This window comes from Phoca vitulina, unplaced genomic scaffold (assembly GCF_004348235.1).
Source record: "Phoca vitulina isolate PV1807 unplaced genomic scaffold, GSC_HSeal_1.0 scaffold1, whole genome shotgun sequence".
Lineage (NCBI taxonomy): Eukaryota > Metazoa > Chordata > Mammalia > Carnivora > Phocidae > Phoca > Phoca vitulina.
Window position 1 is genome coordinate 53,807,874 of NW_022589704.1, and position 22,364 is coordinate 53,830,237.

At 41.2% G+C, this 22,364-nt stretch overlaps 1 protein-coding gene across 1 annotated transcript in view; it reads left to right on the plus strand.

Annotated features, from left to right (window-relative positions):
- TTN (titin) overlaps nt 1–22,364 on the plus strand; it is a 269,983-nt gene that overhangs the window by 237,157 nt on the left and 10,462 nt on the right. Inside the window, exons 281-311 of the mRNA XM_032407124.1 lie at nt 118–414; nt 517–1,104; nt 1,197–1,499; nt 1,618–1,914; nt 3,463–3,750; nt 3,860–4,159; nt 4,421–4,723; nt 4,822–5,127; nt 5,244–7,010; nt 7,336–7,629; nt 8,333–8,620; nt 8,739–9,038; nt 9,121–11,187; nt 11,284–11,586; nt 11,701–12,006; nt 12,116–12,406; nt 12,504–12,800; nt 12,928–13,233; nt 14,356–14,661; nt 14,743–15,024; nt 15,206–15,799; nt 15,920–16,207; nt 16,314–16,613; nt 17,049–17,351; nt 17,909–18,211; nt 18,325–18,909; nt 19,038–19,343; nt 19,458–19,757; nt 20,414–20,989; nt 21,095–21,400; nt 21,760–22,353. Of these exons, the coding sequence (XP_032263015.1) occupies nt 118–414; nt 517–1,104; nt 1,197–1,499; nt 1,618–1,914; nt 3,463–3,750; nt 3,860–4,159; nt 4,421–4,723; nt 4,822–5,127; nt 5,244–7,010; nt 7,336–7,629; nt 8,333–8,620; nt 8,739–9,038; nt 9,121–11,187; nt 11,284–11,586; nt 11,701–12,006; nt 12,116–12,406; nt 12,504–12,800; nt 12,928–13,233; nt 14,356–14,661; nt 14,743–15,024; nt 15,206–15,799; nt 15,920–16,207; nt 16,314–16,613; nt 17,049–17,351; nt 17,909–18,211; nt 18,325–18,909; nt 19,038–19,343; nt 19,458–19,757; nt 20,414–20,989; nt 21,095–21,400; nt 21,760–22,353 (13,944 nt within the window). The remainder of the gene's footprint in view (nt 1–117; nt 415–516; nt 1,105–1,196; nt 1,500–1,617; nt 1,915–3,462; nt 3,751–3,859; nt 4,160–4,420; nt 4,724–4,821; nt 5,128–5,243; nt 7,011–7,335; nt 7,630–8,332; nt 8,621–8,738; nt 9,039–9,120; nt 11,188–11,283; nt 11,587–11,700; nt 12,007–12,115; nt 12,407–12,503; nt 12,801–12,927; nt 13,234–14,355; nt 14,662–14,742; nt 15,025–15,205; nt 15,800–15,919; nt 16,208–16,313; nt 16,614–17,048; nt 17,352–17,908; nt 18,212–18,324; nt 18,910–19,037; nt 19,344–19,457; nt 19,758–20,413; nt 20,990–21,094; nt 21,401–21,759; nt 22,354–22,364) is intronic.

Genomic DNA, 22,364 nt, shown 5'->3' on the forward strand with positions numbered 1-22,364 from the left:
GACTCAAATCAAAGGAAGTATGTGGCCTTCATTTAAAAGTTTTCTTTGACAATGCAGAAAGAACACAGAGGGGAAAAAATGTAATAATCCCTTTCTTCTGATGTTTTACTTTCTTAGAAAAACCAAGCCCACCTGAAAAACTTGGAGTAACAGGTGTATCCAGAGATAGTGTTTCCCTGACCTGGTTGAAGCCAGAACACGATGGTGGAAGCAGAATTGTACACTATGTCATTGAAGCACTAGAAAAGGGACAGAAAAATTGGGTTAGATGTGCGGTGGTAAAGTCAACCCATCACATTGTTTCTGGTCTGAGGGAGAATTCTGAATACTTTTTCCGGGTGTTTGCTGAAAATCAAGCTGGTCTGAGTGACCCAAGAGAGCTTCTGCTTCCTGTTCTTATTAAGGAACAACTAGGTATGTCAAATTTTATGTAGAAGCAAAATTTGAGATGGTTTGTACTGATGTAATTTTTAGAGACTCTTTTTCACCTTCATCTACCATGCTCTTATTTTTCAGAACCACCTGAAATTGATATGAAGAATTTCCCAAGTCATACTGTATATGTGAGAGCTGGTTCAAACCTTAAAGTTGACATTCCAATTTCTGGAAAACCACTGCCCAAAGTGACCTTATCAAGAGATGGTGTCCCCCTAAAGGCAACCATGAGATTTAATACTGAAGTTACTGCTGAGAACCTGACCATCAATCTCAAAGAAAGCATTACCACTGATGCTGGAAGATATGAGATCACTGCTGCCAACTCCAGTGGAACAACCAAAGCTTTCATTAACATCATTGTACTGGATAGGCCTGGTCCCCCAACTGGCCCTGTTGTGATTAGTGATATAACAGAAGAAAGCGTGACTCTCAAATGGGAGCCACCGAAGTATGATGGCGGAAGTCAAGTTACTAATTACATTGTACTCAAGAGAGAGACAAGTACTGCAGTATGGACTGAAGTGTCTACAACAGTTGCAAGAACCACGATTAAAATCATGAAGCTGACCACAGGCGAAGAATACCAATTCCGCATCAAGGCAGAAAACCGCTTCGGCATCAGTGATCACATAGATTCAGCATGTGTGGTTGTCAAACTACCATACAGTAAGTTGCAAACTTTTTAAAGATCCCAGGTTCTCATTTACATAAATGTTTTAAGTGTCTGTATTAACCTAAGGGATTTCTCTCTTTTGTAGCAACACCTGGACCACCATCTACACCATGGGTCACTAACGTTACTCGAGAAAGCATCACCGTGGGCTGGCATGAACCAGTGTCCAATGGAGGCAGTCCAGTTATAGGCTATCACCTGGAAATGAAAGACAGAAACAGTATTTTATGGCAAAAAGTCAACAAATTGGTCATCCGCACAACTCACTTCAAAGTCACAACAATCAGTGCTGGCCTTATTTATGAATTCAGGGTATATGCAGAAAATGCTGCTGGTGTTGGAAAACCCAGCCATCCTTCTGAACCAGTCCTAGCCATTGATGCCTGTGGTATGTATTTTTCATGAGGAGGAGGATTCAGACTACTTAAAAATGCAAAATCTTATTTCTGCAAAACAAAATAATGTTGACACAAGTTCCACTGACCTGCTTTCTCTTATTACCACAGAGCCTCCAAGAAATGTCCGTATCACTGATATTTCAAAGAACTCTGTCAGCCTTTCATGGCAACAACCAGCTTTCGATGGAGGAAGCAGGATTACAGGCTACATTGTTGAGAGACGAGACCTTCCGGATGGCAGATGGACCAAGGCCAGCTTCACCAATGTTATCGAGACTCAATTCGTCGTCTCTGGCTTAACTCAGAATTCCCAGTATGAATTCCGTGTCTTTGCTAGGAATGCCGTTGGTTCAGTCAGCAATCCATCTGAGGTTGTAGGGCCCATTACATGCATTGATTCTTATGGTAAGCGTTTTTAGAACTTTGAATCCCAACAGCAATTTAACCCAATATTTTTGCATACTTTTTCTGGTCCTAATCTATAGAATATCTTTTACTATGCACCTTAATTAGATATTTAGAAGAAAGTATGTGAACCGGCTGGGAGTCTCAGGAGGATTCCTTAATCTCTCCTGGTCTCTTAACTGTAAAATGTGAGATTTGGACTACAGGATATCTAAAGTCCCTTCCAAATTCAACCTTTTAGAATTCTTTGATTGTATGAGTTGGTGCTTTCCCTTTTCTATTTTAAACTATCAGAGTCAATAATTAAAACCATGGTTGGGCGCCTGGGTGGCTCAGATGGTTAAGCGTCTGCCTTCGGCTCAGGTCATGATCTCAGGGTCCTGGAATCGAGTCCCGCATCGGGCTCCCTGCTCCTTGGGAGCCTGCTTCTCCCTCTGCCTCTCTCTCTCTCTCTCATGAATAAATAAATAAAATCTTTAAAAAAAAAAAAAAAAACCATGGTTGAATGCCCAGAGAATATTCCTCTTAAATAAGTAAAAGACCAGAGGCATTAATGATGATAGTATTAGCAGTAGCTAACATTTACTGGGTATTTTTCATGAATTCTCTCCCTTAATTCTAACAACCCTAACATTAGCCCATTTTATAGAACAGAAACTGAGGTTTAGAGTGCTTATGTAACTTCCCTAACATGGAGCAGATCATTAGTGTAGAGTGGGAATTCAAAAAGACTCTAGAACTTTCTCTACGTTGTTGTCATCCCAAAACACACATACTTGGCCATTCTGGAAAATCAGGAACACATTCAACTCAACAATGGTTTCAAAATTAAAATTTCATGAGGGTCAGGTACCCGATGACACTTCCTCTAAAAGTTCCCTGTGTTGAAGGAGTCTCTCTGATAACTGGGCAAAAGTATCCACTCCTGTCCTCATGCTCAGAATCCCAGGGCTGCTCTTTATGAATCAGGCTTTGTGGACACTGCTGTAAAACTGTGAAGCAAGTCAAATTTAGTTCTGTATCTCAAAAGTTCTAAGCAGCCTGGCAGAAAATCTGTCCAGTGAAATACAGAGCCCTGTGAGTAAAGAATTCAGACTTCAAGAGTCAGACATGAACGGTCTATGGTTGGATGTCAGTGAACTGGGAAGGGAAAATAACAAGAACAGGAGGTAGTCAGAGGAAAAGAAAGGAGAACCTAGAATGAGAGAAAATGTATAATGCAGCTTCTTCGGGATGGTCTCACTACCATATCCCATTTTGTGCCTGGAATTAAACACCTGATAGACTTTAAAATACATTTCAAAGGCATTGCAGTCCCTGTGTGGTTACTGCAATGTCACTGGAGGACAGAGCTTCCTCACAACCTTTCTTCCCCATCTGGGATAGAAGCGTGGCTTGTAAAATTTAAAGTTTAAAATAGTGAGTAAATAAAATTAGAACTACTATATACATATATATTAATAAAAGCCAGTGACCTTACTTTGAAGTTGCAATTAGTTTTCCCATCCTTGTGGTCTTCTAAATATTTCTCATCTGTTTGTCCTACAGGTGGACCCGTAATTGAGTTGCCTCTAGAATATACAGAAGTTGTCAAATACAGAGCAGGTACAGCTGTGAAGCTCAGAGCTGGCATTTCTGGCAAACCTGCGCCTACAATTGAGTGGTACAAAGATGATAAAGAGCTACAAACCAACGCACTGGTGTGTGTCGAAAATACCACCGACCTTGCATCTATACTCATCAAAGATGCAAGTCGCCTGAATAGTGGAAGCTATGAACTAAAACTAAGGAACGCCATGGGCTCAGCCTCAGCCACCATCAGACTACAGATCCTTGGTAGGTGCTGATTATAGGCTGTCATATTTTGTTTGCCTAAAACTTAGCCATTTTAAATTAGTAGCCTCTTAAAAAGTACTGACATATTGTTTTATTCTTTCGTTCTCAGACAAACCAGGACCTCCAGGTGGTCCCATTGAATTTAAGACGGTCACTGCTGAGAAAATAACCCTTCTCTGGCGCCCCCCAGCAGATGATGGTGGTGCAAAAATCACTCACTACATCGTGGAAAAACGTGAGACAAGCCGCGTAGTATGGTCTATGGTGTCTGAAAATTTGGAAGAGTGCATCATAACCACCACCAAAATTATCAAAGGAAATGAATACGTCTTCCGGGTTCGAGCCGTGAACAAATATGGAATTGGTGATCCACTGGAATCTGATCCAGTGGTAGCAAAGAATGCCTTTGGTGAGACATGACTTCATTAGGAAACTGAAATCAAATGCTTGAAATTTTTCAAATGAACTATTCTGCTAGCTTGTATGTTTTCTTAAAATGATTTTCCTAGAATGTTTTCTTTTGTCTCACATCTCCCCTCACTGTCATCTGTCACAAGGGAAAGGATAGTCAGTGAAACTAATATTCTTACATAGGATTTGAAGATTGAAAGGTAGAATTCATCAATGATGTCGATCCTTCAAACTCATTTTCCTTCTCTTTTCTAAACAGTTACTCCTGGGCCTCCAGGCATACCGGAGGTGACCAAGATTACCAAGAATTCAATGACTGTTGTCTGGAGCAGGCCAGTTGCAGATGGTGGTAGTGAAGTAAGTGGCTATTACCTTGAGAAAAGAGACAAGAAGAGTCTGGGATGGTTTAAAGTCTTAAAGGAGACTATCCGTGACACCAGAGAGAAAGTGACGGGCCTAACGGAAAACAGTGACTACCAATACCGAGTTTGCGCTGTAAATGCTGCTGGTCAGGGTCCATTTTCTGAACCGTCCGACTTCTACAAAGCTGCTGATCCTATTGGTAAGTGCTCATAAATGCAGCATCTTCACCTATGTCTCCTTCATGTCCCTAAATTGTACATGATCGTGTAATTACTGTATTCTGAATGGTCATTCCAGACCCTCCAGGCCCACCAGCTAAGATAAGAATAGCAGATTCAACCAAATCCTCCATCACTCTTGGCTGGAGTAAACCCGTCTATGACGGAGGCAGTGCTGTTACTGGATATGTTGTCGCGATGAGACAAGGAGAGGAAGAGGAATGGACTGTTGTCTCTACCAAGGGAGAGGTCAGAACTACAGAATATGTGGTATCAAACCTCACACCTGGAGTCAACTACTACTTCCAGGTATCTGCTGTAAACTGTGCTGGACAAGGAGAACCTATAGAAATGACTGAACCTGTACAAGCTAAAGATATACTTGGTATGTTCCTACTGGTATGGTTGTGCTTTGTTTTTTTTTTTTTATGAGAGTGCTTCTAGGAAATCATTCATTTTCTTGCTTTAAAATTAAAATATATGTCCATTTTATGTCTGCAGAGGAACCAGAGATCGACCTAGATGTGGCTCTCAGAACCTCTGTTATAGCTAAAGCTGGTGAAGATGTACAAGTGTTGATTCCCTTTAAAGGCCGGCCTCCACCTACTGTAACATGGAGAAAAGATGAGAAGAATCTCGGCAGTGATGCCAGATACAACATTCAAAACACCGATTCATCTTCGTTACTCATGATTCCTCAAGTCACTCGCAATGATACAGGAAAATATATTCTCACAATAGAAAACGGTGTTGGTCAACCAAAGTCTTCGACTGTGAGTGTTAAAGTGCTTGATACGCCAGCTGCCTGCCAGAAACTACAGGTGAAACATGTTTCTCGAGGCACAGTCACTTTGTTCTGGGATCCTCCTCTCATTGATGGAGGATCTCCCATAATTAATTATGTCATTGAAAAGAGAGATAGCACCAAGAGAACATGGTCTTCAGTGTCACACAAATGTACCAGTACATCCTTTAAGATAACAGATTTGTCAGAGAAAACTCCATTCTTCTTCAGAGTTCTTGCAGAAAATGAAATTGGAATTGGGGAACCCTGTGAAACTACAGAGCCAGTGAAGCCTGCTGAAGTCCCGGCTCCTATCCGTGATCTGTCAGTGAAAGACTCAACAAAGACTTCTGTTACCCTGAGCTGGACCAAGCCTGACTTTGATGGTGGTAGCATCATCACAGAATACGTTGTGGAAAGGAAAGGTAAAGGTGAACAAACATGGTCACATGCTGGCACAAGTAAGACCTGTGAAATTGAAGTGAGCCAACTTAAGGAACAGTCAGTCCTGGAATTCAGAGTGTCTGCCAAAAATGAGAAAGGGCTGAGTGATGCTGTCACTATTGGGCCAATTACAGTGAAAGAACTTGTAATTACACCTGAAGTTGACCTGTCAGATATCCCGGGGGCAAAAGTCGCTGTGAGAATTGGGCATAATGTGCACCTCGAATTACCTTATAAAGGAAAACCCAAACCATCTATCAGTTGGCTGAAAGATGGTTTGCCATTGAAAGAAAGCGAGTATGTTCGTTTCAGTAAAACCGAAAACAAAATTACTTTGAGTATTAAGAATGTCAAGAAAGAGAATGGAGGGAAATACACCCTTATTCTCGATAATGCAGTTTGTAGAAACTCATATCCCATTACAATCATCACACTTGGCCCACCATCAAAGCCCAAAGGGCCCATTCGATTTGATGAAATCAAGGCTGACAGTGTCATCATGTCATGGGACGTGCCCGAAGATGATGGAGGAGGAGAAATTACCTGTTACAGCATTGAGAAGCGGGAAGCTTCACAAACTAATTGGAAGATGGTGTGTTCAAGTGTTGCCAGGACAACTTTCAAAGTTCCTAATCTAGTCAAAGATGCTGAATACCAGTTTAGGGTTAGGGCGGAAAATAGATACGGAGTCAGCCAGCCACTTGTCTCAAACATTATTGTGGCAAAACACCAGTTCAGGATTCCTGGCCCCCCAGGAAAGCCAGTTGTATACAACGTGACTTCTGATGGCATGTCACTAACTTGGGATGCTCCAGTTTACGATGGTGGTTCAGAAGTTACTGGATTCCACGTTGAAAAGAAAGAAAGAAATAGCATCCTCTGGCAAAGAATTAATACATCACCAATATCTGGAAGAGAATATAGAGCTACTGGACTAATGGAAGGCCTAGATTACCAGTTCCGTGTATATGCTGAAAATTCTGCTGGCCTAAGCTCGCCCAGTGACCCAAGCAAATTTACTTTAGCTGTTTCTCCAGTAGGTAAGTAACAGAGTATTATTCAAATATATTTAATTCAGCAACTGAATATCTTACTAACAAGTAAATCAAACACAGCTTTTCTTCCACATATCACCTTCTCACCAATCTTCTGTCCACTAGAGAGCTGGTCAAGTAAAGCAAAGGGGATGATTTTAAGTCAGTCTAATAAAGTAATTTAAAGTTCTTTTTAAAGCTTAGCTACAAAAAAAAATTGAAATTAAAATGAGCTCAGGGGATTTATTCATTTTTTCCTTCCACTGTGAATGAGCTGATGACAGAAATGGATTACAGAAATGATACTGTTAATTTCCATATAATTTTTTAGACCCACCTGGCACTCCTGACTACATTGACGTCACCCGGGAAACCATCACACTTAAATGGAACCCACCATTGCGTGATGGAGGCAGTAAGATTGTGGCCTATAGCATTGAGAAACGGCAAGGGAGTGATCGCTGGATCAGATGCAACTTTACTGATGTCAGTGAATGTCAGTACACAGTCACGGGACTTAGTCCTGGGGATCGATATGAGTTCAGAATAATTGCAAGAAATGCCGTTGGTACTGTAAGTCCGCCCTCGCAGTCTTCTGGCGTTATCATGACAAGAGACGAAAACGGTAAGCATTTACAACTGATCTCCAAATATGCCTAAAAGCATTTACATTTTTTTAAAGATCCTTTAGGCCCCTGGTCTGTAAAAGGGGAGCAGGAACATCATTTCATACAGATTACCCAGGGTTGTTATGTGGATGAATTAGATTTTCTACCTTTCAGATAAAAAGAAGAAAAAAAAAAAGCTAACTGGCATCAATTCTTTTTACCATGGCTATTGTCTCACTCTGTTCCCATATAAATAGCATGCAAATGGGAATGAGGTTTTTAGTTTTGTAATTCCAGTCATTTATAATAAAGAAAAACACTCTCAAGAATAACTGTCCAGCTTTACTGAAGTTAGTAAAATACAACATACACCCAATGGTACAGTCATCAGCTTGCTTGAGTGTAGCTGATGACCTCTTACAGGAACTTGTTTGAATATACAACAGCTTTAGGAAGTAAATGATCTATAAATGTTTTCTTCTTACAAATGGCAATGCAAGATTAATAACATGACAGACATAAAAAGGGGATAACCTGATAGCATGCAGATGTTCAGCCCCATAATCTAAATTCTCAATTATCAATCCTGCTTTCACAATAGCCTTTGGTAACACAGGATAAACATTACCCTTCCAAGCTTTAGGATATGGTGCTAACGTAAAACATGCTTATGTTTTTATTTAGCCAAACTAACTCATAGTATTTCTATTTCTTTTATAGTTCCACCAACTGTAGAGTTTGCCCGTGAGTACTTTGATGGTCTCATTATCAAGTCTGGAGAGAGCCTTAGGATTAAAGCTTTGGTGCAGGGACGGCCAGTACCTCGAGTAACTTGGTTTAAAGATGGAGTAGAAATTGAAAAGAAGATGAATATGGAAATAACTGATGTCCTAGGATCCACCAGCCTTTTCGTTAGAGATGCTACCCGAGACCATCGTGGTGTATATAGTGTGGAAGCCAAAAGTGCATCTGGCTCCTCAAAAGCAGAAATTACAGTGAAAGTACAAGGTACTTCTGAAATAACTTCTTAATCTTGCAATTTACAGGACTTGGGTTAGAGACATGCCTGACTACATTTTTAAGGGACAAGGAAAAATAAACTAACTCTGGAACCTTTTTCTTATAGATACACCAGGAAAAGTAGTTGGGCCAATAAGATTCACCAATATTACTGGCGAGAAGATGACCCTGTGGTGGGATGCTCCTCTCAACGACGGCTGTGCTCCCGTCACTCACTACATCATTGAAAAACGGGAAACCAGCAGACTTGCTTGGGCACTAATTGAGGATAATTGTCAAGCCCACAGCTATACTGCCACTAAACTAATAACTGGCAATGAATACCAATTCCGTGTTTCTGCAGTTAACAAGTTTGGTGTTGGGAGGCCACTTGATTCTGACCCAGTGGTTGCTCAAATACAATACAGTAAGTATCTGTATTTACCAAGTGGTACTATGTTGTAAGATTAACTTCCAACCAACATGTCTAACTTGTCTTCATTTTACAGCTGTTCCCGATGCCCCTGGCACTCCAGAACCTAGTAATGTAACAGGCAATAGCATTACCCTGACATGGGCAAGGCCAGAATCAGATGGTGGCAATGAAATTCAACAATATATCCTTGAAAGGAGAGAAAAGAAAAGCACACGATGGGTAAAAGTGATCAGCAAGAGACCAATCTCTGAGACAAGATTCAAAGTCACTGGTCTGATAGAGGGTAATGAGTATGAATTCCATGTCATGGCTGAAAATGCTGCAGGAGTAGGACCTGCAAGTGGTATCTCAAGACTAATCAAATGTAGAGAGCCGGTCAGCCCACCAAGTGCTCCCACTGTGGTCAAAGTGACAGACACATCCAAGACAACTGTGAGCTTAGAATGGTCTAAGCCAGTGTTTGATGGCGGCATGGAAATAATTGGATATATTATTGAAATGTGCAAAGCTGACTTAGGAGACTGGCACAAGGTAAATGCAGAGGCATGTGTGAAAACAAGGTATACAGTCACTGATCTACAAGCAGGTGAAGAATACAAATTCCGGGTTAGTGCTATCAATGGTGCTGGAAAAGGAGAGAGCAGTGAAGTGACTGGCACAATTAAAGCAGTTGACCGATTAGCAGCTCCTGAGTTAGATATCGATGCAAACTTCAAGCAGACCCATATTGTTAGAGCTGGGGCCAGTATTCGCCTCTTCATTGCCTACCAGGGTAGACCTACTCCTACAGCTGTGTGGACCAAACCTGACTCCAACCTTAGCATTCGGGCTGATATCCACACAACAGACTCTTTCAGCACCCTCACTGTGGAAAACTGCAACAGAAATGATGCAGGGAAATACACCCTTACCGTAGAAAACAACAGTGGTAGTAAATCAATCACATTCACTGTAAAGGTGCTAGACACTCCAGGCCCACCTGGCCCAATCACTTTCAAGGATGTGACCCGCGGCACTGTTACACTGATGTGGGATGCTCCTATCCTTGATGGTGGTGCCCGAATCCATCATTATGTGGTAGAAAAACGAGAAGCAAGTCGTCGTAGCTGGCAGGCTATCAATGAAAAATGCACTCGTCAGATCCTCAAGGTCAGTGACCTGGCAGAAGGCGTTCCATACTATTTCCGTGTTTCTGCAGAAAATGAGTATGGTGTGGGTGAACCCTATGAAATGCCAGAACCAATCGTAGCCACAGAACAGCCTGCTCCCCCTAAGAGACTTGATATCATTGACACAAGCAAATCCTCTGCAGTCTTAGCTTGGCTTAAACCTGACCATGATGGAGGCAGCCGGATCACTGGCTACCTTCTCGAAATGAGACAAAAGGGATCTGACTTCTGGGTTGAGGCTGGTCGCACCAAACAGCTGACTTTCACAGTTGAGTGCCTGGTTGAGAACACTGAATATGAATTCCGTGTGAAGGCCAAGAATGATGCTGGCTACAGTGAACCCAGGGAAGCCTTCTCCTCTGTCATCATCAAGGAGCCTCAAATTGAGCCCACTGCTGATCTCACTGGAATTACTAATCAGCTCATAACTTGCAAAGCAGGAAGCACATTTACCATTGATGTCCCAATCACTGGTCGTCCTGCTCCCAAAGTAACATGGAAGCTTGAAGAAATGAGACTTAAGGAGACAGATCGAGTGAGTATCACAACAACAAAAGACAGAACCACCCTGTCTGTAAAGGATAGCATGAGAGGTGACTCTGGAAGATACTTCTTGACCCTGGAAAACACAGCTGGTGTTAAAACATTTACCATCACAGTTGTGGTCATTGGAAGGCCAGGTCCAGTAACTGGCCCCATTGAGGTCTCATCTGTCTCAGCTGAATCATGTGTCCTGTCATGGGCTGAACCTAAAGATGATGGAGGTACTGACATTACTAATTACATAGTTGAAAAGCGTGAATCAGGCACAACAGCTTGGCAGCTTGTAAATTCCAGTGTCAAGCGCACTCAGATTAAAGTCACTCATCTCACAAAATACATGGAATATTCTTTCCGTGTCAGTTCGGAGAACAGATTTGGTGTCAGCAAGCCTCTAGAATCAGCACCAATAATTGCTGAGCATCCATTCGGTAAGAAAAATAAAAATATTTCAAACTCCATTATTAAGTATTTCCCCTGAATTTTATAAAATTGTATTCATATTTGATACCTTTGTTTATATTTAGTCCCTCCAAGTGCTCCTACCAGACCTGAAGTTTACCATGTGTCTGCCAATGCCATGTCTATTCGTTGGGAAGAACCTTACCATGATGGTGGCAGTAAAATCACTGGCTACTGGGTTGAGAAGAAAGAACGTAACACCATTCTTTGGGTGAAAGAAAACAAAGTGCCATGCTTAGAGTGCAACTACAAAGTGAGTGGCCTGGTAGAAGGACTAGAATACCAGTTCAGAACATACGCACTCAATGCTGCAGGTGTTAGCAAAGCCAGTGAAGCTTCAAGACCTATGATGGCTCAAAACCCAGTTGGTATGTATTAAAACTGAATGGGTATATTTGTTTATTACCATCATCACCATCATCATTATTGACACTAGAATTCAGAGTTGTATTTTTTTAACTTGACTTTTGCATCCCTTCCAGATGCACCAGGAAGACCAGAGGTAACAGATGTCACAAGATCAACAGTGTCACTGATTTGGTCTGCCCCAGTGTATGACGGTGGCAGCAAGGTTGTGGGCTACATCGTAGAGCGTAAGCCGGTCAGTGAGGTTGGAGACGGTCGCTGGCTAAAGTGCAACTATACCATTGTATCTGACAATTTCTTCACCGTGACTGCTCTCAGTGAAGGAGACACTTACGAATTCCGTGTGTTGGCTAAGAATGCCGCAGGAGTAATTAGCAAAGGATCAGAATCTACAGGCCCTGTCACTTGCAGAGATGAATATGGTAAAATAAATCAATAAATAATAATCATCAATGTACTCCTTTTAAATGATCACCATTTTGTGAAAATAAACTGTCATATATTTATTCATATCCATTTTGCCTATGACAGCTCCACCCAAAGCTGAACTGGATGCCAGATTACAGGGTGATGTGGTCACCATCAGAGCAGGCTCAGATCTTGTCCTTGACGCTGCAGTTGGTGGCAAACCTGAACCCAAAATTATCTGGACCAAAGGGGACAAGGAACTAGATCTCTGTGAAAAAGTCTCTTTGCAGTATACAGGCAAACGGGCAACTGCTGTGATCAAGTTCTGTGACAGAAGTGACAGTGGAAAATACACGTTAACAGTGAAGAATGCCAGTGGGACCAAGGCCGTGTCTGTCGTGGTCAAAGTTCTTGGTAAGCATGTCAAATGTTCTTTTATTTTTTATAGAATTTTCAAGTGTGGAGAAAAAAAAAGATCTGAATCATTACTTGCCATTGACACCTGTTTCAGATTCCCCTGGCCCATGTGGAAAGCTCACCATCAGCAGAGTAACAGAGGAAAAGTGCACTTTAGCCTGGAGCCTTCCTCAGGAAGATGGAGGGGCAGAAATAACTCACTACATCGTGGAAAGACGAGAGACTAGCAGGCTCAACTGGGTGATCGTCGAAGGCGAATGCCCAACCCTGTCCTATGTAGTTACCAGACTCATTAAGAACAATGAATACATATTCCGAGTGCGGGCAGTGAACAAATATGGCCCTGGTGTGCCTGTTGAATCAGAGCCAATTGTAGCCAGAAACTCATTCAGTGAGTATGAACACTTTGAAACAACTTGGTAGTTAAATATAATGGGATCGGGGGAGAAGGGGACATTCCTATCAATAGTGATTTTGTGTAATTCTGACCATCCTCATTTTCATAAAAATATAAACAGCTATTCCAACACAACCGGGCATACCTGAAGAAGTTGGGGCCGGCAAAGAGCATATCATCATTCAATGGACAAAACCTGAATCTGATGGTGGTAATGAGATCAACAACTACCTAGTAGACAAACGTGAGAAAAAGAGTTTGCGCTGGACACGTGTCAACAAAGACTATGTGGTATATGATACCAGGCTGAAGGTGACTGGCCTCATGGAAGGTTGTGATTACCAGTTCCGGGTCACCGCGGTGAATGCTGCTGGTAACAGTGAACCCAGCGAAGCTTCCAACTTTATCTCATGCCGAGAACCATCATGTGAGTTCCAAGAATCACACATAAATCATCAAAACCATGTTACAAATAATTTTCCAATATACCATTTCCAAGAACCTCTGGAATTTATGAATGATCTAGAAAAGCATATGCTTATTAGAGGGATCTTAAATACAGCTAAGCCAGAACATTTCAACCATACTTCTGTTGATAAGTTAGCAGTTACATTGCTAAAAATTATCACAGTATTTTCCAGTCTGTGAAAAAATTATTTTCCTACCAATATGAAAGAGATTTTATAAATATTGTGGTGTAGTGATAATAATTACTAAAAAGAAAAAAATGTCTCTTTTAAGAAGAGCATAAAGGTTAGTATTCTAATAAGTGCCTAACAAAATTATTGTCCCAAGAGCTTCAAAAATAAGTGGCAAATCCTTGTACAGAGTTTGAGCCCAATGACTAAAAAGAATATACCATTGTGACTGAATAGGGGAAGAAGAAGAAACCACTTCCTGTACTCATTAGAAACATAGAGGTGACAAGTGATATTAACCCTGTGAAAGCCGAGCAACTAAGGAAAAGTCCCTGAGAACAGGTATTTTAAGCAATGAGCTGGGCTAGAAGAATCCAACATAGCTAGCCAAAGTAGCAGGAAAAAACCATCTATCTTTCTAAAGAAATGTAATTTTTAAAATAAAATAATAATGATGTTGATAATGATATAGCATACAGCACTGTCCTATAATATCAGAGGAGCCCAGTTACGCAGATTATCTTGGTGAGTGTGGACAAAGAACAAAAATGCCTTACTTTTCTGGGGGAGGGAGAATAAGAAAGGGAAGGTGACTACATACTTGTGGGTTAAGATGCAGCGATCATAGGGTAACTTGTATTTCTTATGGCCCATAAGGATACATCTTCAATGAATCCTTTTTTTAAATTTTAATCCTTTACTACACTATAAAAAGACCTTTTAAAATATTGAGTTGAATAAATCACAGGGTTTTTTTCCCCCCCCTAAACCTTACTAAAAGACCTTTTGAAATACTGGGGGGGGGGGGGGCAAGAAGAACAATGTCTTTGTGAGTCTTAAAAACCAAAAATATAAACCTCAAAGCTTCCTTATTTGTATAATGTCTGAATCCCCCTTTTTAAATTCCACAGATACCCCTGGACCACCTTCTGCTCCAAGAATTGTGGATACCACCAAGTCCAGCATTAGTTTGGCATGGACCAAGCCCATGTATGATGGTGGCATTGACATCATGGGATATGTTCTTGAAATGCAAGAGAAGGATACTGATCACTGGTACCGAGTGCATACCAATGCCACAATAAGAAATACTGAATTCACTGTGCCAGACCTTAAAATGGGCCAGAAATACTCCTTCAGGGTTGCTGCTGTGAATGCGAAGGGTATGAGTGAATACAGTGAGTCAACTGCTGAAATTGAGCCCGTGGAAAGACTAGGTATTTATAATATAAGCTTTTAGGTGAATTATTTTCTCACCACACCTGTTCGTGAATTAAGTTTTGACATTTACTTTCCAGAAATACCAGACCTAGAGCTTGCAGATGACTTAAAGAAGACTGTGACCATCAGAGCTGGGGCCTCATTGCGCCTGATGGTGTCTGTATCTGGAAGACCACCTCCCGTCATCACATGGAGCAAGAAGGGCATTGACCTTGCAAACAGGGCAATTATTGACACCACTGACAGCTACTCTTTACTTATTGTGGACAAAGTTAACCGGTATGATGCTGGAAAATACACTATTGAAGCCGAAAATCAATCTGGCAAGAAATCAGCAACAGTCCTTGTTAAAGTATACGGTAAGTATTGGTCTTAAAATTGACTATACTGTGAGTAGATCTCTTAGAAAAAAATACCCCTTGACCTAGGATCACCTCTCTAGAGAGAAACCATGTTGAATACGTGTTCCTGGAAGACACAAAACAAAAAGCTATCAAGCAATCGGCAAATAAGTATGAATCTTACATTCTACTTTTTTAGATACTCCTGGTCCCTGTCCTTCGGTGAGAGTTAAAGAAGTATCAAGAGATTCTGTGACCATTACCTGGGAAATTCCCACAATTGATGGTGGAGCTCCTGTCAACAATTACATTATTGAGAAGCGTGAAGCTGCCATGAGAGCATTCAAAACAGTAACTACCAAATGCAGCAAGACACTTTACCGAATTTCCGGACTTGTAGAAGGAACCATGTACTATTTCCGAGTGTTGCCAGAAAACATTTATGGCATTGGGGAACCCTGTGAAACATCTGATGCAGTTCTGGTCTCAGAAGTACCTCTGGTGCCTACAAAGCTAGAAGTGGTCGATGTCACCAAATCAACTGTCACTCTGGCCTGGGAAAAACCACTCTATGATGGTGGTAGCCGACTCACTGGATATGTTCTTGAGGCCTGCAAAGCTGGCACCGAGAGATGGATGAAGGTTGTCACCTTAAAACCCACCGTCCTAGAGCACACTGTTACTTCCTTAAACGAAGGCGAACAGTACCTATTCAGAGTAAGGGCACAAAATGAGAAAGGCGTGTCAGAACCAAGAGAGATCATCACAGCCGTGACTGTACAAGACCTCAGAGGTATGTACCACATCACCAAAAACATCAATAATAGTGAAGTAAAGAAAACATTCTGAATTCGTGATACTTCGTCATTAGGAACAATGCTTAAGAATTAAAGGGCTACTTTCTTTCTCCTAGTGTTGCCAACAATTGATCTTTCTACAATGCCTCAGAAGACCATTCATGTCCCAGCCGGCAGACCAGTGGAGCTCGTGATACCCATCGCCGGTCGTCCACCTCCTGCTGCTTCCTGGTTCTTTGCTGGTTCTAAACTAAGGGAATCAGAGCGTGTCACAGTTGAAACTCACACTAAAGTAGCTAAATTAACCATCCGTGAAACCACTATCAGAGATACCGGAGAATATACACTTGAATTGAAGAATGTAACTGGAACTACTTCAGAGACCATCAAAGTTATCATTCTTGGTAAGGATGTGTGACAAAGACACATATATGAAAGTTGTTGATGTTCAGTCACCCAATTGTGATCTGAAGTGAAAATTAATTTCCCGGATTTCTTTCTCTTTCATAGACAAGCCTGGTCCTCCAACTGGGCCTATTAAGATTGATGAAATTGATGCTACTTCAATTACCATTTCCTGGGAACCACCTGAATTGGATGGTGGCGCTCCATTGAGTGGTTATGTGGTAGAACAGCGTGATGCCCATCGTCCAGGATGGCTGCCAGTGTCTGAATCAGTGACTAGACAGACTTTTAAATTTACCAGACTCACTGAAGGAAATGAGTATGTGTTCCGCGTGGCTGCAACAAACCGCTTCGGGATTGGCTCTTACTTGCAGTCTGAGGTCATAGAATGTCGCAGCAGCATCAGTAAGTCCTTGGACCTTTCAGGCCACCATTCTCCCCACCTGATTCTGAACATGAACAGAAGGGAATCTGTTTTTACTATGTCCTAAGGAAAAAGAGGTCCCAAAATTCACCCCAGGGTCTTTCTAAGGTTTCTAAATTTTCCTGGAGGTTTTCAACATGGTTAATTTTTTTTTTTTTTTTTTTTAATGAAAAAGAGGAAGGAGAAAAGGAGGGATGGAGACAGGAGGGACTGGCTAGGTTATAATGAGAAAAAAATCAGAATGCATGCTTAATAAATGTTTATAAAATTGAAGAAAATGAGGAATCTCAAGAAAAGTACAAAAATTGGAAAAATAGTCACATGCTATTTAAAAAGCTAAGACATACTTACAGAAATGTGTCTTTATTTTAATGTATTCTCATTGCCATAATGTGTTTACCTCTGTCTTACTCCAGGTATTCCTGGACCTCCAGAAACATTACAAATATTTGATGTCTCCCGTGATGGCATGACATTGACTTGGTACCCACCAGAAAACGATGGTGGCTCCCAAGTGACTGGATATATTATAGAGCGCAAAGAAGTGAGAGCAGATCGATGGGTCCGTGTAAATAAAGTACCAGTGACAATGACACGGTACCGTTCCACTGGCCTTATTGAAGGCTTAGAATATGAACACCGTGTCACAGCCATTAATGTGAGAGGGACTGGGAAACCAAGTCGTCCTTCCAAACCCATCGTTGCCATGGATCCAATTGGTAAATACATTGTGTATAGGTCAATTTTTTGAGGTATAATTTAAATGTAGAAAAATTTATCCTTCTGAAATACGTAATTCTAAGTTTTGAAAAGGTCCTGTTGTATAAGCACCACCACAGTCAAAATACAGAATTCTTCCATCAGCCCCAAAAGTTCATTTGTGGATACCCTCCCCACTCCAGCCCCTAGCAGCTTTGGGCAAGTAACTTTTTATATTCTCCTCTTGAATCTATTCCCCATTCTTTAAAATGGGACTTATAATACATGCCCTATATCAGTGTTTAATTCTTTGAATAAGTTAATATTTCTGAAAGCACTTTAAAATCTGATGATAAATGTAAGATGGTAGTAGTGATCATAAACAAAGCACATTTAAGACAAAGGAAAAAGCCAAGAGCTTTAAGTATTTTTAACTGATAAAAGTGAATAAAATTTAAAAAAAAACTATATTCTAATGCTAACAGTCCATGTTTACATAACTCATTGCATGTTAGGTGGCAGAGCTGAGTTTCAGCTTTGCAGCAACAATATCTTATTGTCTTACTCTTAACCCCAGCTCCTCCAGGAAAGCCACAAAACCCAAGAGTTACTGATACAACAAGGACATCAGTCTCCCTGGCCTGGAGTGTTCCAGAAGATGAAGGAGGATCTAAAGTCACAGGCTACTTGATTGAAATGCAAAAAGTAGATCAACATGAATGGACCAAATGTAACACCACCCCAACCAAGATTCGGGAGTATACCCTAACACATCTACCTCAGGGCACTGAATACAGATTTCGTGTCCTAGCTTGTAATGCTGGTGGACCTGGGGAGCCTGCTGAGGTACCAGGAACAGTCAAAGTCACTGAAATGCTTGGTAAGACATATGATCGCTTACTTTCTGCTAATAATTGCCTTAAGATTTATTTCTTACCATCCCCCCCCCCACTGCCCAAAAAATGCTAATTGTAACTGGCTCTTTTTTCCCAGAATATCCTGATTATGAACTTGATGAAAGATACCAAGAAGGTATCTTTGTAAGACAAGGTGGAGTCATCAGACTTACCATACCAATCAAAGGAAAACCATTCCCAATATGTAAATGGACCAAGGAAGGCCAAGATGTTAGTAAGCATGCCATGATTGCAACCTCTGAAACACACACTGAGCTTGTAATCAAAGAAGCAGACAGGGATGATTCTGGCACTTATGACCTGGTTCTGGAAAACAAGTGTGGCAAGAAGGCTGTCTACATCAAAGTCAGGGTGATAGGAAATCCCAACCCTCCTGAAGGGCCACTTGAATATGACGACATACAAGCTCGCTCTGTAAGGGTCAGTTGGAGACCCCCTGCCGATGATGGTGGTGCTGACATCTTAGGCTATATTCTTGAGAGACGAGAAGTGTCTAAAGCCGCCTGGTATACAATTGATTCCAGAGTCCGAGGTACATCTCTGGTGGTAAAAGGCCTCAAAGAGAACGTGGAATACCATTTCCGTGTTTCAGCTGAAAACCAGTTTGGCATAAGCAAACCCTTAAAATCTGAAGAACCAGTCATACCAAAAACACCACTGAGTAAGTACTCTTCCAACCACCACACTGTACAAATTCTTCCAGTACTCTTTCATTTTGAAATGAAAGCCATCAGCTTACAAGATATGGGACTGTACTCTTAACACACATTTTCTACTTTATATCCATAGATCCTCCAGAGCCTCCAAGCAATCCTCCAGAAGTGCTCGATGTGACCAAGAGTTCTGTCAGCCTGTCTTGGTCCCGGCCCAAAGACGATGGTGGTTCTCGAGTCACAGGCTACTACATTGAACGCAAGGAGACATCAACCGACAAGTGGGTCAGGCACAACAAGACTCAGATAACAACCACAATGTACACTGTCACTGGGCTTGTTCCTGATGCAGAGTATCAGTTCCGCATCATCGCACAGAATGATGTTGGCCTAAGCGAGACCAGCCCTGCTTCTGAACCAGTTGTTTGCAAAGATCCATTTGGTAAGGAGAGTTTCTAAAGGGGTTCAAACCAAAGAGGCAAGCCATCTTTGGTCTTTCTCTTTTATTTCAGCAGTAAAGCTGATTCCCTTTTCAATTGTTTTAAAAATATTTCAGATAAGCCAAGCCAACCTGGAGAAGTTGAGATTCTTTCAATATCCAAAGATAGTGTCACTCTACAGTGGGAGAAACCTGAATGTGACGGTGGCAAAGAAATCCTTGGATACTGGGTTGAATATAGGCAGTCTGGAGACAGTGCCTGGAAGAAGAGCAATAAGGACCGCATCAAGGACAGACAATTCACAATAGGGGGTTTGCTGGAAGCCACTGAATATGAATTCAGGGTTTTTGCTGAGAATGAGACCGGGCTTAGCAGACCTCGAAGAACTGCTATGTCTATAAAGACTAAACTAACATGTAAGTAGCCACTAGTTCTCTGCTTATGACCTACAAACTAAGCAACGTATTGAGGCTAATTCTTCCTTTATATTAAGTAGACATACAGAAAACCTTACTGGAGAGCAAGTGTTTGGGAAGAGTGAACTCACTTTGGCATATACACACACAGGAAATAGCTGCTATGTTCTATAGGAAGTCATTCCAAGCACATAACTCAGTAGATGTTAGGTGCAGTGACCTGAGCACCTTCTTAGAGCCATTTCTCCTTCAAATGCAATGGTTTGGGATTTTTTTTTTTTTTTATGCTTCCTAATAAGACTTGTATGGTCAACAAATGTACCCCACTTCAGTGAACATAAGGCAAAGATTCTCTCTATAGATTTATAGAGAGAATTCATATTTCCCCAAACCCCTAAACATTATTGATGTCTCCCAATTGTAAAGAGAAAAGTCACTCTACATAATAATGTGACGATGTGCTCACTGAATCCCTATTTTCCATAGGGCCCCAGGAAAAGCGCTATGAAATTTTTAAGAACTAGACTCATGTGTAAATCATGGTATCTAATAGAGTGTTAGTCAAAAGGATAAATTCATTCCTGATATACAAGGACAGAGGATTACAGATTCAGTAGTAATAATAATGCATTACTATTATCTTTCATCTCCTTCAGCTGGAGAGGCTCCAGGAGTGCGCAAAGAAATGAAGGATGTTACCACCAAGTTGGGCGAAGCTGCTCAACTGTCATGCCAGATTGTTGGAAGGCCTCTTCCTGACATTAAATGGTACCGATTTGGTAAGGAGCTGGTACAAAGCCGGAAGTACAAAATGTCTTCAGATGGACGCACACATACGCTAACAGTAATGACAGAGGAACAGGAAGATGAAGGTGTTTATACCTGCATAGCTACTAATGAGGTTGGAGAAGTAGAAACCAGTAGTAAGCTTCTCCTGCAAGCAACACCACAGTTCCATCCTGGTTACCCACTGAAAGAGAAATATTATGGTGCTGTGGGTTCGACACTTCGACTTCATGTCATGTACATTGGTCGTCCAGTACCTTCCATCACTTGGTTCTATGGCCAGAAACTTTTGCAAAACTCAGAAAACATTACTATTGAAAACACTGAGCACTATACTCATCTTGTCATGAAGAATGTCCAACGTAAGACTCATGCTGGGAAATACAAAGTTCAGCTCAGCAATGTCTTCGGAACAGTTGATGCCATCCTTGATGTGGAAATACAAGGTATTTTATTTTAGTTTTTAGTGTTTTTTTAATTTTTCAAGAAAAAAGAGATCTCAGGCGACATACTACAAAGAAAACCACTATCATTGTATTTTCTCACAACAGATAAACCAGACAAACCCACAGGACCAATTGTGATAGAAGCTCTATTGAAGAACTCTGCAGTGATCAGCTGGAAACCACCTGCAGATGATGGAGGCTCCTGGATCACCAACTATGTGGTGGAGAAATGTGAGGCCAAGGAAGGGGCTGAATGGCAATTGGTGTCTTCAGCCATCTCAGTGACAACCTGCAGAATTGTAAACCTCACAGAAAATGCTGGCTATTACTTCCGGGTTTCAGCCCAGAACACTTTTGGCATCAGTGAGCCTCTGGAGGTTGCCTCAGTTGTGATCATTAAGAGTCCTTTTGGTGAGTACAACCTCTACAGTCTTCCTATGGCAAAATTCCATCCTTACATAAAACTCTTATTAACAGAAATAACTTTTGAAAGAAAATAGCCAAGATTCAAATAAAGTACAAGTGCATTTTAGCTCACTAAAATTGAACTTTTGCAATCTACAAGGGCAAATATAAACCCTGTTCTTCTTCTTTAAAAATGAACTTTGTGTTTTGATAAGTTTCTTAGCACAAAGTGACCCATTTCATTTTTCTGGAATAGCTGTTCTTAGAACTTTGGGTTCGTAAGATTTTCTTTTAAAAAACTAAGCTTTTAATAAAGCTGCTTGTTTCACCTCATGACTCAAATCTTTCTTGTTTCTTTGAAACAGGAAAGCCAGGTGCTCCTGGCAAACCAACTATCACTGCTCTCACAAAAGATTCTTGTGTTGTGGCTTGGAAGCCACCTGCCAGTGATGGAGGTGCAAAGATTAGAAATTACTACCTTGAGAAACGTGAGAAGAAGCAGAATAAATGGATTGCTGTGACAACAGAAGAAATTCGAGAAACTGTCTTTTCAGTGCAAAACCTTATTGAAGGTCTTGAATATGAGTTCCGTGTGAAATGTGAAAATCTAGGTGGGGAAAGTGAATGGAGTGAAATATCAGAACCTGCCACTCCCAAATCTGATGTCCCAATTCAGGCACCACACTTTAAAGAGGAACTGAGAAATCTAAATGTCAGATATCAGAGCAATGCTACTTTGGTCTGCAAAGTGACTGGTCATCCGAAACCTATTGTGAAATGGTACAGACAAGGCAAAGAAATCATTGCAGATGGATTAAAGTACAGGATTCAAGAGTTTAAGGGTGGCTACCACCAGCTCATCATTGCAAGTGTCACAGATGATGATGCCACAGTTTACCAAGTCAGAGCTACCAACCAAGGGGGATCTGTGTCTGGCACTGCCTCCTTGGAAGTAGAAGGTAAATACCTC